General features: G+C 32.8%; 1 protein-coding gene across 11 annotated transcripts in view; it reads right to left on the bottom strand.

Annotated features, from left to right (window-relative positions):
- The window catches only part of Wdr17 (WD repeat domain 17), a 154665-nt gene that overhangs the window by 61871 nt on the left and 73598 nt on the right, over positions 1-19196 (bottom strand). For 6 of the 11 annotated variants that reach the window (XM_074054937.1, XM_074054941.1, XM_074054938.1 and 3 more), the window contains 2 exons: positions 6563-6691; positions 2095-2278 (listed from right to left, as the gene is read on the bottom strand). In XM_074054937.1, the coding sequence (XP_073911038.1) occupies positions 2095-2278; positions 6563-6691 (313 nt within the window). Of the gene's footprint in view, positions 1-2094; positions 2279-6562; positions 6692-9638; positions 9796-19196 lie in introns of all 11 variants that reach the window. The other 5 variants (XM_074054942.1, XM_074054944.1, XM_074054943.1 and 2 more) reach the window with 3 other exon arrangements.

Here is a 19196-nt window from a genome sequence, read left to right on the forward strand (position 1 = left end):
AGTTATTTAAAAGTAAGGCTGGATCAACTGGATAAAAAGAAGGGAGGTAGGATAACAATTACCAAACAATGCTGGCAAAGAGAAAGTATAAAAAGAATCAAATGAAATTCTGCATTTAAAAAGTACGCTAATAAATGAAAAAATTCACTAGAGGTGTTCAAGACTAGATTTGGGCTTGAAGAAGAAAAAAAAAATCAGTGAGCTTAAAGACAGAAAAACAGAAATGATAAAATCTGAAAAACAGAATAAAGAATGAAGAGCAGTGAGCAGAGCCTCAGAGAAATGTGAGATCCATTACAAGCACCAACATGCACGAGGGAAGTGCCAGAGGAGAGGATAGGACGGGGACAGAAAAAAATATCTTAAGAATTAAGATAGCTGAAAATGTCCATAAATTGGATGAAAAATAATCAACAACAAATTCCCAGAGGGATAAGTGCAGAAATCCACATTTAAGTCACAATTACACTCAAAATGCTTAAATCCAAAGATAAAGAAAAAAAACCTCTGGCTCTAAAACAGTACAGTTCTATTACTAAGACTTTTTAGTAAGCTGGGCACTGGTGGCTCATGTCTATAATTTTAGCATCTTGGGAGGTCAAGATTGGGAGGATCATGGCTTGAGGCCAGCCCAGATGCATCTCCAAAATAGCCAACGAAAAATGGACTGGAGGTGTGACTTAAGCAGTAAAGTGCCTGCTTTGTAATGAAGCCCCAATTTAAAACCCTGGTCTCATTAAAAAAAAACGTTTTAAATTATAAAGCTGAACATATATGAAACTGCACAAAGCAAACATTAACAGGCAAAACTAAACTATGGTGACAGAAGTGAGAGTAGCAGTTATCTTTTTGGAAGGGACAGGAGGGAGACTCCTGGAATGTTAGAAATATTCTGTGTTAAGGCTTGGCAAACTACGGCCTGTGGGCTAAATATAGCCATACCTTTTCATTTAAAAACTGGCTAGTCCACCAGGTCTTTTACAGAAAAAGCTTGCAACCCTCACTTGCTCTATATCTTCACGCGAGTACTGGTTACATGGGAGCATGTGTATGCATGTGCATGCATGTGTGTGTACCACACATATTACTACTGAGCTGTACGACTTACAAACAACATTTCTGAATTTACAGCATTTTGTTATACCTCAGTAAGAATAAATTAAAAATATGTTGTGCTGAAAAAAAATAAAATGTGAAATGAATTTTAAGGAGAGTTTCTTGTGAGACTTAAGATAGAACTCATTTAAAACTACACTTAAAGTACTGGTAAAATGCATTGTTGATCAATATAAATGGTACTGGAATAATGTGTAGGATTTTTGATTGGCAGAGAAACAGATATAATCAGAAAACATGGGAAAGATAGGAATAATCTTAAGACTACCAGTCTCTGTTTATATATTATGAAACCTAGTGCCAAAAGTAATTTGAGTTTTTCTCATTGAAGCATTGAAAACCTTAGGAAAAAACATTAATGACATTAATGGAAACTTAATAGTTGACTTTAAAAAGTGGTTTTCTCAGAGATTGGCACAATCATTTTTGACTATCTAATACATTAGTTATTGTAAGTGAAACTAAAAATACAGGTTATATGAACTTGGGGATGAAATTCACTGTTCTTGGTGAAAATTAACCTCACTTGGAAAATATTTTAACAGTTGACTAACATAATTGATATGTTTTACTGATATTTTTAGCATCCTTAAATGACCTAAATTTGAAGTCAAGGACAAAGCAAATACTATGTACGCTAAATATATCTAAGAGTTGCAAAATGCCTTATTATTAAGATGAAAGAAAATTTAAAGATAATTACCTATGAATTCATAACGATGTTACTAGATATGCTTTTATATTTATTTTCAAAACTTATTTAAACATTAATGAAATTATTTGGTATTGACTATGGTTTATTATTATGGTTATATTATTAACTATAATATGTTTTGTGTAATGTGAAGTGCATATCTTACATAGGTCACAATTAGAAAGCTTTAAAATACTACTTTGAAACCTGAACTAATAAGACTAATGTGCTTATTGAAATAAAAATGTTTTATTCGATATAATAAATTTCAGTTATAAATATACCTTTTGTATTGTCGAGTTTAGCAATGACTTTTTGTTCTGCGACATTCCAAATGATCACTAAGTTATCAGTACTGCCACTTGCAAATAGATCAGGATTGTGTGGACACCAAGAGATTGCTGTGATTGTCTTTTTATGTTCAGACATAATTGCATGAAGTTTGAATTCATTATAACGGTGATCCAACTAAAACAAAATATATAAATAAAACATTTTAGTGCTCTTTTTAGACAATATGTTACTCATTAATAATCACATACAAAATTAATTTAAAAAGTCACATTATACAAAACAAAAGCTACAATGTATGAAAATCAGTTCACCTAATAACAAAGATATGAACACATTTCAAGTCTTGCTTTACATTCAATATGTTCAAGTATATTTGGTCAGTTGAAAGAAATCATTTCAGAGAAAAATGACAGAACTGATATAAAACATCTATTAATATTGGTAAAATGAATATTTTACATTTAAATATACATATTCCAAAGCTTTATTAAATTTCCACAAGATATATCTATTTATAAAGGATTAAAAAACTTTTGCTTTTGGAATTTTTCTATAATTTTTCACTTTCATTTCAATAAAACATTTAAGCAAATAAAAATTTAGGCAACTGCTCCTTTAGACATTCTATACTTCCAGAGCAATTGTATCACTGACCCAGATCAATCAGTCACAGATCTATAACTGTTTTTCAGATGAATATTAAGTTGTGCTTAATAGTAAGTGGGTGAACTAAATAGCCTATTTTTTCCAATTTCATTTGTAAATGTGCCTCCATTAATTAGTGTATTAATTAATTTCTCTATCATTTTATCATGTTTTGGATGATCTTTTTCCTTTAACATATAATGAACCTTTTGCCATGGTGCTGAAAATCTTTAAAACATTAGTATAATGATTACATAAGTAATATAACTGTATATAATATAGTAAATATATATAATAATAATAAAAGTATTATATCAACCTTCTTTAACCATATGCTTGCAGTGAAGTCCTCACTGCTAACAGAGCCTTCAGTTTCCTCCATAATTATGAGGCTCATACCTCTGCCATCTTGCCAAGCTAACTTGATAACAAGTTCTTTCTAGTTCATTCTGAACTTCTTGTCTCTCTGATCAGGCAAACTCACTTCCACATTAAAGCCTTATGCCTGCTTTTCCTGTGGCCTGTAACACTCTTCCCGCTGACTTGCTCAAGGTTATTGATTCACTTGTTCAGATTTCAGTTCAAAAGCCCCTCTTTGAAGGGATATTTTCAGACCCTGATACAATTCTCCCAAAAACCTATCTCATAACTCTTTTGTTACCTGTGTTATAGTCTTTGTCATACTTCCTGAAGCGTTCATTCACTTATATCCCCTGTTCTTTTGAAGAATATAGATTCCAAAGAAAATTTGCCTACTTTGTTCATAGCTGCATTTCTAGTGTCAAGTAATTCTTGATCAATAGAAGAGATTCAAAGATATCAAAAGGACAACCCCTTATGTTATTGTTTAGCCTTAAGTAATTTCTAATTTTTCCTATCACAAATAGTGCTGCAGTGAACATCTCTGCACATAAAATTTGGACTAATGTTCTAATTATTTCCTAACGTTTCCTCTTCAGTCTTCTATAGCTTCAGTTACATATTGGACAACTTTGATTAAAACCTTATTAAAGATAATCTAGTAACATTGTGTTTTTATCTGATTAGCATTGTAGCAATAATAGTTTTAAGTTGGCCTATTCAAATATGTAATTATGTTTTCTGTGTATTTAGAAATAAAGTCTTTCAGATTTAAAATTATTCAGCAGTTTAAGTTACCTGTGGTATACACTGTGAATGTACTCAATACATCTATTAGAAAAGCCTGTGACATGTGATAGAAATTCACTAGAACTGATGAATACAAAGAATGTAGGAAAATCTATATTGTGCATCAGCAACCATAATTGACTTCACAGAACAAATTATCCATGTGGTACCTATCTGTAAGCACACTATGAAATACTGAACTATTTGTAGGGACTAATTTATTAATGATTCCTATTGTATTTATAATTCAGTACATGAGACTATAGTGTTAAGTAAATTACTCTCAGAAAAATTTAATACAATATATTGTGCTGTAAAATTAAATGATTAAATAAAAATTCTAATGCCATGTACAAATATCATTGAACAGTACAGAGACTCTGATAATACACCAACTGTCACTATTTAGAATGTGACCCAAAATCAGAATGACTGTGCAGTGTAGACTGGTATCAGATGCTACTATTTCCTCTGAAAATAATTGTAACATTTTCTATTTGTGTGACAATTTTCAGAGCACTTTAAGTTAGATGATCATATTTAAAAAATTTATTAGTATAGTTTAATTAACGTTAATGTCATCATCTAGTATTTTGTTTCAATTTTTAATAATATGCAAATACAGGCCTTTTATGTTTGCAGTACCAGCTTATTCTTCCTAAATGTCATAAAATTTCAAATACAAACAAAGAATTAGATATGCCTTCATCAAATCAATTTCTTACCATTTTTACTTGAAAGGAATAGTTTGACTTGCCTATAAATTCCTCTTGTTTGGGAAGAAAGGAACAAAAGGAAGATAGGGACTTAAAGACTAGTGGAGAAACTTTATAGGAGGAATTTGGGAGTGAGAAGCTTGGGAGTAAATGTGTGGTATAAATAGGACAAAAAGGAGTCGTTTACAAAGCTTGCTGCTGTTATATGTATGGGAGGGACAAGAAATGGAAGAACATAAGTTAAAGTGAAATACCCTTTCATTGCTAGATAGTGGCAGTCTTGATGAATGTACTACATAAAATCTTATTCAACATTATGGAAAATAAAATATTTTATAGACTAATGCTATTAATTCTTTAATTTTCAATAATCTATAGCATCATTATTAATGAACTAATGTGTAGTAATGAAAAAGCATATAAGCTGGCCATTTGTGGCTCACACTTGTAATACTAGCTGCTTGGGAGGGAGAGATCAGAAGGATCATGGTTCAAGGCCAGCTCAGGCAAAAAAATTTGTGGGACACCATCTCAATGGGAAAAAAGCTGAGCATGTCATCCCAATGATGGCAGGAAACATAAAATAGGCATACTGTGGTCTAAACCAGCCTTGGTAAAAAAACAATACTTTATCTCCAAAATAACCAGAGCAAAAAGGGCTGGAGGCATGGCTCACGTCAGAGTGCCTGCCTAGCAAGTGTGAAACCGAGTTCAAACCCCAGTACCACTACGTGGTATATGTGTGTGTGTGTGTGTATTTTTTTAACTTCAGAATAAAATTTTTTATTCTAAACTAAAATGAGTCAATGTTTCAAGATTTTTAAAAACTCTCATTCATTCAAGACATTTAATGAATGTCTACTAAGTGCCAGAGAGTGCACAAAACTTTAAAAATTCAAAAATGAGGAAGACTCATTTCAATAAATGGAAGGATTTAGAGAAATAGTTCATCTTAATGAGCTTCTCTATAATAAGAAAAAGAAAAGAACAGAATATGGAAAAGTTTATATACTTCAGCTGAAATTTGAAAGATGAGAAAATGTTCTCCAGACATGTAATGTAGGCAAACCAAAAAATTAATGAATGTAAAGGCAAGACATAATAAGAATCTGAGATGTTTCAGAGAATGAAAATTGTTTGCTGTGTCTGAAACACAATAAAAGAGAAAAACAGGCAGGATGATCACAAAAGACCTACTGTGAGGTTTAGATGTTAATATTATGGAATGAATAGCAATAGAAGAGATAATACAATTTAGATTTGCATTATAGATACACTGAGCACACTGAAGGATAAATCACAGGGAGCCATATTAAAAGTAGAGACTATTAAGAGAATGTTTTTAACAATTCAGGTTAATATATATAGATGACGGTAAAAAATACAAAAACTAGAATCCCTTTAGGTTACTATATGAGTGGAATGTGAATAGAAGAGTAAGTCAAATATGGCTAACACATTTTGGATTTATATGAAAAGTTAGCTGGTGACACTTGAGTTTTTGACTCTGGTCTTAGGGAGAAAAACTGGACTTGCATTTAAGAAGTCTGTGGCTCATCTATATGGAGAAAGTTAGAAGGTCACTAGCTCTATAGATTGGGAACTAGTAAGAGATTGCTGAATGGCGCCAAAATGTTAAAAAAAACCCAAAAAAATGGTAGTTATGCTTTTTTCTCCCAAGAATACCTCAAAATATAGCTGTATTAATAACAATTCCTAACAGACTATCTAGATTCTTCAACCGAGAAGAGAATTTTCTCATCAAATTTACAAATAATTTAATAGTATGATACAAACATTTTCTAAGTTTTAAAACTCCAATATAGTATAAATAGCAAAAATAGATTATACAAATATCAATTATTGTATTATGTTTTCTATGTGACATTGACTTATAATAAATATTAATGTCTATTATAATAAAAATAAACAATTAGTATTACTTTACCTGATAAATATAGATAGCCAGAGTTGCACAGTATGCAAATCTGTCTCCACTGGCAGCACACACATCTTTGTTCCATGGCTGACATCCAGCAGCCAGTAATCCCACTTGCCTTATCCGGGACATATTTGCCTTAAAAACAAATTTGAAAAAATGTCAGTCATTTTACTGCTTGATAAAACTTCTTCATCATTTTACATGTCTTCTTCAATCCTTACATTTATCCTCTGAAAAAATTTTATGAGTACTATTAATCTTAACTTAGATTTTCAGAGAAGAGTAGTTGAAATCCCCAATGTATGTAAATCAAAGCAGGTAATTTAAATTAGAGAAGCAAGAGAACAGAAAACAATGAATGACAAATGTCTTTGCCATAGGTTGGGAAACCTGTAAGGAATGATGGGAACTGTACTGAAAGAGAAAGTGCATAGCCTCTCTAAACAGTTTTATTACCACTGGAGAAAAATCACCCCATGCTACCAGATTGATGGAACTCCCCAGAACAGCTGAAGCATCCACATTTTTCTGTGAAATGTACCAAAATAAAAATATTGTCAATTCATTCAAGGCAGCAAATTCAAATTTTAGACATTATAGATCAATGTTGGGAGGACCAGTGACCTCTTCCATTGAGCTATGTGGTTTTACATTTGCTGTTAATTCTCACAAAACTATGTGAAGTATGTAAAACAGATATACAACCTGGGTTAGCAATGTTGCTCATTGTAAGCAGGGGACAGAAGAAAGCAGGAAACTAGCTTATATCTGAGTAAAAATTGATTATGTGGCAGGAGAGAAAAGGTTAAAGTAAACAACTCTAGAAATGCAGATGATGAGTGCAGCAACAGTCCAAAGGCTGCCACTAGGTAAGAAATGAGACCCAGCTCTGCACCTGGCAGAGACTGAGTTGGAGTCAGACATTTAAACTTGGGCCTCTGTTTCTTGCATCTACAATACAGCTTTTGGATGAGATTTTCCACAGGGTTCCTCTTAGTTCAAATAATTCCATGAATCCATGTGTAAACTCTAAATTCTTCTAAGATACCGAAGAGAAGAAATCATAGGCTATCTGCAAATATATGATCACATTGAAAATGCCTCATTGCAGAAAACTGTACTAAGGAAAAATGCGTATCTGCAGAGTATTACACCATATAGTTATATAATGAATGGCATTCAAAAATAAATTATTCACAAACCAAGCATGATCTATATATACAAACTCATATGTAGAATATGTTAGTAATAGTGGAACTACTCTATGGAACGCGGGGAAAGAGGGAAAAGAAAAAATTATAGAATATCAGTAATATAAAACATAAATCTGTGAAGGTAGAGGATATAAGGATGTGTATTGAAAAAGGGGGTTGGGGAGGTAAAGGGGTAAGGAAGAGTAGTGAAGGGGGTTGAACACCCCAAAATAATATATACCCAACAGCAGGAATACATAGAGAAACTCCTTTGAACATCAACTTAAATACTAATAATGAAAGACAGGACTGTAAACAGTGTGTGGGGGTACTAGAGGGAGGGGGAAGGGTGAATGAAGAAGATTATGGTGAGGTATCTGCTTTAGTTTCTCTGCGTTAAGGGCAACAAATGCTAGCTAGTTTTTTAGGTGTCTTACCTATCCTCACCCCTCCCTTGTGTGCTCTCGCTTTTATCATGTGCTCATAGTCCAATCCCCTTGTTGTGTTTGCCCTTGATCTAATGTCCACATATGAGGGAGAAAAGCAGATGCCTTAAAAGCAACTGAGGTCAATAGGAAAAGGGGAATAGGTACTAGAGAAAAGGTTAGATCAAAAAGAATTAACCTAGAAGGTAACACACACGCACAGGAAATCAATGTGAGTCAATGTCCTTTATAGCTATCCTTATCTCAACCAGCAAAAACCCTTGTCCCTTCCTGTTATTGCTTATACTCTCTCTACAACAAAATTAGAAATAAGGGCAAAATAGTTTCTGCTGGGTATTGGGGTGGGGGGAGAGGGAGGATAGCCCTGTATAGCTATCCTTATCTCAACCAGCAAAAACCCTTGTCCCTTCCTGTTATTGCTTATACTCTCTCTACAACAAAATTAGAAATAAGGGCAAAATAGTTTCTGCTGGGTATTGGGGTGGGGGGAGAGGGAGGGGGCGGAGTGGGTGGTAAGGGAGGGGGTGGGGGCAGGGGGGAGAAATGAACCAAGCCTTGTATGCACATATGAATAATAAAAGAAAAAGAAAAAAAAAGATTATGGTGAGGGTATTTGGTTGATGGACCTCATATACTTATATGAAATAGAACAAAGAAACTTCTTTCAATTGCTTTAATAAAAAATTGCTTTTATAAAAATTTTTTAATAAAAAGGAAAGAAAGAAATATGACACAAAAAATAAATTATTGACAAAAAACTTTTTTAGAAGTAGAATCCAGAACATCATTAGCTATTCTTTCCTAAAAATAAAGACTGAAGCTCCTAATACAAGAGACAATTTTCCACTTGCACTACAAATTTATCCCTTATAAATATCAATTTTTCCTATGAATTTCATGAATTCATATAATTTTACCAAAAGAAAAATGTAAATAGTAATTATAACCTTAAAATATTTTGCTTCTCAAGATTAAGTAAAACATTGGTACTATAAATTTGATTTTACCCAAGTAACATATTCCATAGTCAATACTTAGTTTATCACTGACCAAAACTTTATACTATTTTAATAGCACAATGATAATGTAAAAAGTTCAACATGGAAAATTACACATACAAAACATACACATATACATAAATATATACATATTCATCTATAGTGAAAGTCTCCAGACTACTCATTCAGTGTATTTCCGGAGCCATCCTAATCAATTTAGCAATCCTCTACTCTTTCTACTCTACCACTCAGGAGCTTAAGCAAGCTATCCTAAATTAGTGATAACTAGTATTGTTGGAAAAACAACTCAACTTAAATATTATCTGCTTCCTTTTCAGGATTAGGTGGAATCAAATGCTGACTATAACCTCATCTTTCTTCTTTCTTCTAATGCTCAGTAATTAGCAAATGTGAAGCAGTTATGTTTTCTCCAGTGGATTATTACCCTATGTTAATTGATAGAACTACTTCCTTCTTTTTGCCTTCTCTTTCATAAATCCACTTCAGGAAAGGACATGCTCTCTCTTCTTTTTTCTTCTTCCCTTTCTTCTTTAATTCTTTCTGTTTTCATCCCACTAAATCTCCTTATCTGGATAGTATGACTGAAAGATTTATCAAAAAATGTAAGTTAATTATTTGAAGTGGAAAACGCATGGTAAAGAAACAGTGCTATCAATCTCTGAGTGTTTACAAGTAATCAAAGACTACAGAAATAACATCTTTTCCTCCTGCAATAACATGTGTATTTCTTTATGCACTATCATTCAGGATAAATAGAAAAGATATATACATCTTTTTCAAATATCAATGTTACAATATTCTTGACAGAAAAGAGCTATCATTTCAGTCTCAAAGTGAGTAAAATGAGGCTTTTGTAGATTGTGTTAGGGATTTGTGATTACTATTTATAACATTTGCATGTAAGTAAAATGATTCTTGATTTAATAAATTTTGAGTTTACATTTGGAAAATAAGAGAAAAAATCTTTAAACACACAAATCTTTACTTTTGCTTTCATATTTTTAAAATTAAACTATTTTAGATTCTCAAAAAAATTTAGCAGAAAATGCAGAGCATAACAAATACCCACTTTGTAGCCTCCCACTTCTCCACAACATAAACTTGCCCACTATCAATATCCAGCACCAGATGGTACATATGTTACAAATGATGAACCTATACAATACATCATCATCACTCAAAGTCCATAGTTTCCATTAGGAGTCATTCTTGGTGTTCTACTGTGAGTTTTGACAACACTACTGTCACAACATAGCACTGTACAGGGCAGTTTCACTGCCCTAAGTCTTTTGAACTTTCTATTTATTCCCGCCCCTTTCTAGCCCCCAGCTACCACTAATCTTTTTACTGCCTCCATAGTTTTGCCTTTCCATAATGTCATTCAGTTGGAATGTTACAGTATGCAGGTTTTTCATATTAACTTCTTTCAGTTAGTAACATACATTTAAGTTTCCTTCATACTTTTTCATGACTTCGTAGCTCATTTCTTTTTCAATTTCTTCATTATGATTAACTACATGTAACATAAAATTTATTTTCTAACCACATTAAGTGTACAGCTCAGTAGTAATAACAAATTCCTACTGTAAAACCTTCATTACCACCTATGTTCAGAAATCTTTTCATCTTATAAAATTGAAACTCAACCACCAAAAATAATAAACCTTACCCCCATTTTCCTATCCCTCAGCCACTGGAAACCACCATTATATCTTCTATCTCTTTGACTTTCACTATTCTAAGTACATTAAGTGATGGATGATACAGAGTATCTTTTTGTGATTGGCTTATTTCATTTAGCATAATGTCCTCAAGTTTTATCCATGTGGCAGCATACTTTAGAATTTTCTTTTTGATGGCTGAACAGTATTCCATGAGTATATAACATATTCTGCATCAGTCAGTGAACACCTGGTTTGCTTCCACATGTCAGCTCTTGCTAACAATGCTTCTATTAATATGGGTATACAATATCTCTTGATACCCTCTTGTCAATTCTTTAGGGTATATGTCCAAAAGTGGCTATCTGTATCTAAGGTAATTCTATTTTTAATATTTTGATGAGCTTTCATACTATTTTCCACAAATGTGTTCTGGTTACTTTACATCCTTACCACAATACTTGGTATTTTCTGATACTTGACTATAGATACTCTTGAAGGTTTGAGGTGGAATAAGTTGTTCTGATGCACTCTCCAAATGTTTAGTGATGCTGATCTTCTTTACATTTTCTTATTGATCATCTTCATGTTTCCTTTGGGAAAATGTCTATTCAGGACCATTGCTCATTTTGAATCTGGTAAGTCATTTGTTTTGTTGTTGAGCTCTGTAAGTTCCCTATATACTTGGGACATTAACCCTTTATTAAACAATGTTTTTCTTTCCATTCTGTGGGTTACCTTCCCAAATTTTTTATGTTTTGATGTACACAAATTTTTTGTTGTTCTCATGAAGCATATTTTGTTCATTTTCAGGGAAATGCTCATGCTTTTGCAATCATACCCAAGAAAACGATGTCAAAACCCAATATTGTAAAGTCTTTCTCCTATGATTTCTTCTAATTTTATAGTTTGGAGTCTTAGATTTTTGAGTGTGTGTGTGTGTGTGTGTGTGTGTGTAAAATGTTTATTCTGTTCCATCAGCCTATATATATCTATAAATATGCCTGAATGATACTATTTTGATTACTGAAGCACTGCAGTAAGTTTTGAAATCAGAAATCTTAGTCTTTCAGTTTTATTATTCAGTGTCCCTTGATATTCAATATTAATGTTAAAATTTATTAAAATTTCTACAAAAACATTATCTAAATTTTGGCAGGGATTAAACTGAAACTGTATATTACATTGACTAATACTGAAATCTTAACAATGTTAAGTCTTCTAATCCATGAGATGTGGTATTATTTATTCTTTGATTTCTTTTGGTGATGATTTGTAGTTTATGTTAGACAAATCTTTCATCTATTTTTTGAGGGGTGTTAAATATTCTATATTTAGTATTATACATAAACCATACTAAAATGTCTTTCAATAAGTAAAAGGCAACATTTTAAATACAGGAAATTCTTTTTAAATTGGCATAGTCAAAACCAAAAAATATAGACATTGCTTCCTTATCTTCAACCATTGCCTTTAACTGGGTAATGAACAGAAACTGAAGCACAGGCAGGTCTTGTTCTTTGTCCTTGAGGAAGTGAATGGATTTTCCAGTATTTAAACATTCCACATAATCAGTTATATAAATCTAAATATAAAACTAATCTTCACCAGGTTTTGAGATAGGTCAAAGGTTATTAATCAAGTACAATCATATCTTTACAAAGGGAAAACAGTGACAGTACTTAACTGTAAATATTATTTTTTTTATAAAAGATCACATTCACTTAACTACAAGGCAATTTTACTTAAATCAGGACTGTCCAACAAAAATATTCTGTCAGTCATCAGTGATCTGAATGCTGGTATTATGAGATCAACTAAATTATGGTACACATTAAAAAGTCATGAGATATTTTGGTTTTGTAATAAATAAGGCAGTGGCTATTACTCCTCAATAGTTTTTGAGGGAAGCTACCAAATTTGTCCTTTCTCCTCTCTTCTTAATGCCAGTAAAAATTATTTTTGTTTCAGGGATGTACTTTTTGGAATTCTACAAATACTCCATCAGTGTATCCTCTCCTTAGGTGTTGCCTTGCTCTTGCTGGCATCTGTGTAAGAAAATCCAGAAGCCTGACCTGTCTTCTACCCAGACCATGGAGAACTGACCCAGTCTTGTGGTTGACTACATTTTCCATGGTGTGGCACTGGACAAACTTCTGAACAAAATTATCTTCTTGCATTTCTCAACATCACCCACTTTTAATTTGCTCTTCTATCACTACCACAATAAAGGAAGCTGCTCAGAAGTCCAGTGAACCACTCTCTAGCCTAAGGACATGCCGTTCCATGCTAGTGTTGGTGCAACTGCACTCAACTCAGTGATGATTAAGTTAATTGTTAAGTGTTTTATTATTTTTGGTTCTATTTTGAAATGGAAGTGTTTTATTTTCTTTTCAGATTACTCATTATTAATGCAAAGAAATGCAACAGATATCTTGTATTGACTTTGTATCACATGCTACTTTGCTGAATTCACTTATTAGTTCTAACAGTTTTTGTGGAATCTTTATATAGTTTTCTATGTAATCACACACAATGTATTCAAAACATTAAATTATCATGGTATATGTACTGTGAACATACACTTTTCTCACCTAATTGTTCTGGCTAGAATTTCCAGTACACTGAATAGAGTGGTAAAAGCAGGCATTTCTGTCTTTTTCCTAATCTTAGAGGGAAACTGTTATTCGTCTAACAGTTCACTAAGATGTTCACTGCTGGCCTTGCAGTTGTTTTTTATTATGTTGAAGTAATTTCCTTCCATTTCTGGTTGTTGAGTGTTTTTTTTTTTAAATCATGAAAAGGTGCTGATGATCTTCAAATGCTTTTCTACATCCGTTGAGGTGATCATGTGTTATTTTTTCCTTCATCTGTTAATATGGTATATTACGTTGACTTTTTCACACATCGTATGATCCTTGCACTTATATTTCAGGAATGAATCCCATATGGTCATAAAGTATACTATGTCTAATATGCTACTGGAAAGTTTCCTAGTATTTTGTTATATTAACTCAACAACGTCCATAGGGATTTAGTTGTAGTTTTCTTTTTTTCTCTATGGCTTTGGAATCAAGGTGTTGCTGGCCTCATAAATTAGGTCAGGAATTTTTTGAAAAATTTTGAGAAGGTTTGGGGTTATTAATTGTTTAAGTTAATTCATTAGTAAAGCCCTGAGATCCAGTGCTTTCTTTGTTAGAAGGTTTTGGATTATTGATCTAAGCTCCTTACTAATTACAGTACAATTCACATATTCTTATTTCTTCATAGAGTCTTGGTTGGTTTTGTGTTTCTAGGAATTTGTTCATCTAGACTATCTAACCTGTTGGTATACAGTTGTTGTAAGTACTATTTAATATTTTAGTATTGTCATAATAGCCCCACTTTTACTTATGAATTGAATAATTTAAGTCTGCCTTCTTTTTCTTAGTCCGTCTAGCTAAAGGTTTGTCAATTGAGTTAATCTTTTCAAAGAATAAAATGTTGGTTTCATTCATTTTCTCTAATTTTTTGGGTGTGTGTGGGGGGGATGTTACTAGGGTTTAAACTCAGGGACTTGAGCTTGCAAGACAAGCGTTCTACCACTTTAGTCATGTCCCCAGCCCTGCTTTGGAAATTTTTCAAATAGGGTCTCACAGTTATGCCCAGGCCTCCCTGGACTGTAATCCTCCTATATACAAATCCCACATAGCTGGGATGATGGCCATGGTAGCACCACACTTAGTTTTTTATTGGTTGAGATAAGGTCCAGCTAACTGTTTTGCCAAAGCTGCCATTGAACTGCCAGCCTGATCACAGCCTTACAAGTACCTAGGATTACGGGCATGAGCCACCACATCTGGATTCTCTTGTCTTTTTATTCCCCATTTCATTTATTTCTGCTCTGAAATTTATTACATCCTTTGAATTGAGTTTGTTCTTTTTCTATTTTCTTAAGTTATAAATTTAGGTTGTTGATCTAAGACCTTTACTGCTGTTCAACGTTAAGTATTATAGATAAAACACCTCCCTACCCCCCACACTGCTTTCACGATATCCCACAAGTTTTGGTATGTTGTGTATTTATTTTCCTTCACCTCTATTTTCTGTTTTCCCTTGTAACTTCTTATTTCATATATTGGTTGTTTAAAGGGTGTGTTGTTTAATTTCACAAATTTCAGAATTTTTAGTTTTCTTTCTGTTACTGACTTCCTACTTTATTCCACTTTTGTTAAAGAACATTATATTTGTCTTGTAAAGTCTATTGAGATTTAATTTCTTGTGTAGCATATCCCATGTGCACTTAAGAATCTGTATGATGCTGAGTAGGGTGTTCTGTGTATACATCTAGATGAAGTTAGATTAAAGTGGTGTTCAAGTCGCTATTTCCTTGTCTTTGTTTTGGTTGTTTTGCCTGTTATTGAGACACAGGTATTTAATTCTCCATCTGTAATTTTGGAACTATTTGTCCCTTCAATTCAGTTTTTGTTTCATATGTTTTGATGGTATCTTATACATATGTTTATATTTTTATGCATAATTTTTGTGGTACTGGGATTTGAACTCATGCCCTACACCTTGAGCCACTCCACCAGCCCTTTTCTGTGATGGGTTTTTTTGGAAACAGGGTCTCACGAACTATTTGCCCAGGCCAGCTTCAAACCTCAATCCTCCTGATCTCTGCCTCCTAAGTAGCCAGGATTACAGGCATAAAACACTGGTGCCTGGCATAATTTTTTTTTATTGATAACATCATTTTTTGTCTCTTCTAAACTTTTTTGACTGAAATTCAATTTTCTCTTAGTATAGTCAACCTACTTTCATTTGGCTGCTGTTTCCATAGAAAAACGTTTTCTATCATTTCAGTTTTATTCAATTTATGTCTTTAGATTTAAAATGGATCAATTGTAGACAAAATATAATTTTATCATTTTTAATCCTTTTGCCAATCTGTGTTTTTATTAAGACTTTACTCCATTTATGTCTAAAATACAACTGGACCTCTGTGTTTATGAATCTTGAATCTGTGGGAAAATGCTTGAAAAATATTGTGCACGTACTAAATATATACAGATTTTCTTTTTTGAAAATCTTTCTTTTAAATGTATTTGTCTCTTAAGTGAATACGAAACAAATAATACTATAAAAATATTACTTGTAGACTAGTAATCTTTTAAATTTTGTTATGTTCTAAAATCATGAAGGACACAAAAAGTGGAGTTACAAATCACTGTTTCAACATACTAGCTCTCATAATTGCCCACGTATCCATCCTTACAGAGATCTTTACTTTTTCATATAGCCTTGGGTTACTGTTCAGTACCATTTTGCTTCACAGCCTCAGGTATAAACTTAAGGGCTTTCAGGGATTTTTAGAACTGTGCCTTTCCCTGGGAATTCACAATAACTTTCTAACTTTATCTGCATATGTGGTTGCTTTCAAATTCCCCAGTCTTTAAGGACTGGCTCCTAAAAGGGTAAACGAAAATAAATGGAATTTTTAAAAGGCTAGTAGTCCTTCAAATTCTCTAGAAATCACTTTAGCTAGAGAGAAAGGGCCTTCAACCATGATGTTAATGCAGCAACAATGACTTTTTGTCTCTTTGTCTGCATCTCTGATCAGAAACAGTAGTTAGTCATGAGAGCACAGATCTCTAATATTTAAAGGACAGGTGTTTTCTGTCCACTGGGGTTTATGAAAGCTGCATACAAGCTACTTCTGTATTACAAGTACAGTTTCCTACCAGGGATTTGAGGTATCTGCTACTGTGATAAGAGATGAAACTGATTGAAATTTGACATCCAAGCCTTCCCCTGTAAGGTGCATGCCTTCAGTATTTCAAACAGATTTTGCTATTGCAATTATTGTCTACGCAGGGAGAGATTCCTAGTGCCTTTCATTGCTTTTTAGAACCGAGTATTTCTTCGTCTGGATGGGTGAATATTTATTCTCCTATCTACCTTAGGGCAAACTGGTTGCATTCCAGTTTTGGCAATTATGTATAAAGCTGTTAAAACATTCACATGCAGGTTTTTGTGTGAATAAGTTTTCAATTCATTTCAGTACATACCATGGAGTGCAGGTGCTGGATTGTATGGTAAGAATACATTTAATTTTGTAAGAAACTGCCAAACTGTATTCCAGTGTTAGTACCATTGTGTGTTTCCACCAGCAATGAATGAGATTTCCTGTTGTTCCACATCCTTGCCAGCACTTGGTATTTAGGCGTATTTATGTCTCTGTGGTTTCAATTTGCAATTCCCTAGTGATAGATGATGTTGAACATCTTCTCATCTCTTATCTGCTATCTGCGTATCTTCTTCAGTGAGGTGCTTGTTTGGGCCACTTGTCTATTTTTTAATCAGGCTGCTCAATTTCCTACTGTGGAGTTTTATGAATTCTTTGTATGTTTTGGAGAAGAGTCCTCAGATGTGTATTTATTTTCCAGGGCTCATTGTGGCCTATCTTCTCATTCTCTTCTTCCACAGAGCTGAAGTTTATAATTTTAATGAAGTACAGCTTATCAATTATTTCTTTCATGAACATACCTTTGGTGCTGCATCTAAAAAACTCATAGCCAAATCCACAGGGCTGTAGGTTATCTCCTACATTATATTCTATGATTTTTTTATAATTTTATGGTTTACATAACACATTTTGAGTTAATTTTTACAGAAAGTATGATATCTATGAGTAGGTTCATGTTTTGCATGTATGTATCAAGTTGTTATGCTATCTGTTGAAAAGACTATCTCTGCTCAACTATATTGCCTTTGTTCCTTTGTCAAAGCTCAATAGAGTGTATGTATTCGGGTCTATTTCTGGGCTCCCTGTTTTTTGTTTTTTTTCTTCTATTTGTCTATCTCTTTGGAAATACCAAACTGTTTTTATTAGCATAGCTTTATAGTAAGTCTTGAAATTGGGTAGTGTTAAGTCCTTGAAGTTTCTTCTCCTTCAGTATCAACTTAGAAATTATGTATCTTTCTCTTGTCTAAACAAATTTAGAATCTGTTTATCGCTATCCACAAAACAAATAGCTAGGATTTTAACTGGGACTTTATCAAAAATATAGATCAAGTTGTGAAAAACTTCCATCTTAACAATACAAAGCCTTCCTATCCATGAAAATAGAGTATCTGTCCATTTATTTAGTTATTTTATTTCATTTGTCAGAACTTTGTAGTTTTCCTTATACACATTTTGTACATATACTATTAGATTTTTACCTACATATTTAATTTGGGGGGAGAAATACTGACTTTGGTTCTGATGATGTTCTGTCTCTTCAAATTGGGGGTGGATTTTTTGCCTTCTAGTATACTTTGCAATTTTTCCCAAAAATATGGGCATGATATATAATATAAAAGGAAGTACTTTAAATGGGCCTTGGAATGGAAACCAGAAGTCCCTCTGTTAACTTTTTATTAAAAGCCTATGCTTATACATTTTTACTTTAACTATTAGTATATCCTGACTTTTTGTTTTTCAGTTTTCAAATTAGTTAATGTAAGTATTTCTATGCTGGCATAAAATTTGGCATGCCTTTGTTCTTAAACTGCCTTTAGAGGTTTTATGGTCCAACAACTCAAATTCTTTGAAATGCAGTCAAATAACCTGGTAAGCCACGAATTAAGATAATAAATAGAACAAAACAAAATGGTATCTATTTTTTAAAATCTGATTTTTGAATAAAATATAAAAACATATCATTAAGCATCTAAATACCAGTACCTTATAATATCTGCATTATGTACTAAAACATATGTAATGAAGCATTTGAGACTTCAAGAATTGTAAAATATGTAAGACTTACATAGCTTTCATTAAGTAATATCTATAGTTGCCAAGGAGATGAAATGAAAAACCCAAAGCTTTTTTGCATCTTTGATGTCAGCATGAATAGTTACATAATTAACGATTCTGTATTAGTAAAAAAGAGGTACATTTTGAAATATATGCATAATTTAAATATGTATCCTAAAAATTTGTTACACAGGAAGGTAAATAAACATTTGAGGCAAGGAATGTATTTCAGATGACTATTAGAAACCCTTTATTGCCTTCAGTTCAGAATATGTCTCATATTCTCTGAATGACAAGTTTCCGCACCTATTCCAATTATTTCTTGCTTTGGAGAATACTCTTTTCAGTCCAGAAGTAACACATGCACTTAGATGAAGTAGTAAGCACTGCAGCTCACTGAATACTGCAGATTTATAATGGATTCAGAAAGAAAGCCTTGGCATTATGTTGTCCCACAAGCAATTGACTGTATCAGTAAACTGGCAACTGCAGGCTTTGCAGGGATAGATTTTCAGCTTTTGAACCTAAATTCTATTTT

This window comes from Castor canadensis, chromosome 14 (assembly GCF_047511655.1).
Source record: "Castor canadensis chromosome 14, mCasCan1.hap1v2, whole genome shotgun sequence".
Taxonomy (NCBI): Eukaryota; Metazoa; Chordata; class Mammalia; order Rodentia; family Castoridae; genus Castor; species Castor canadensis.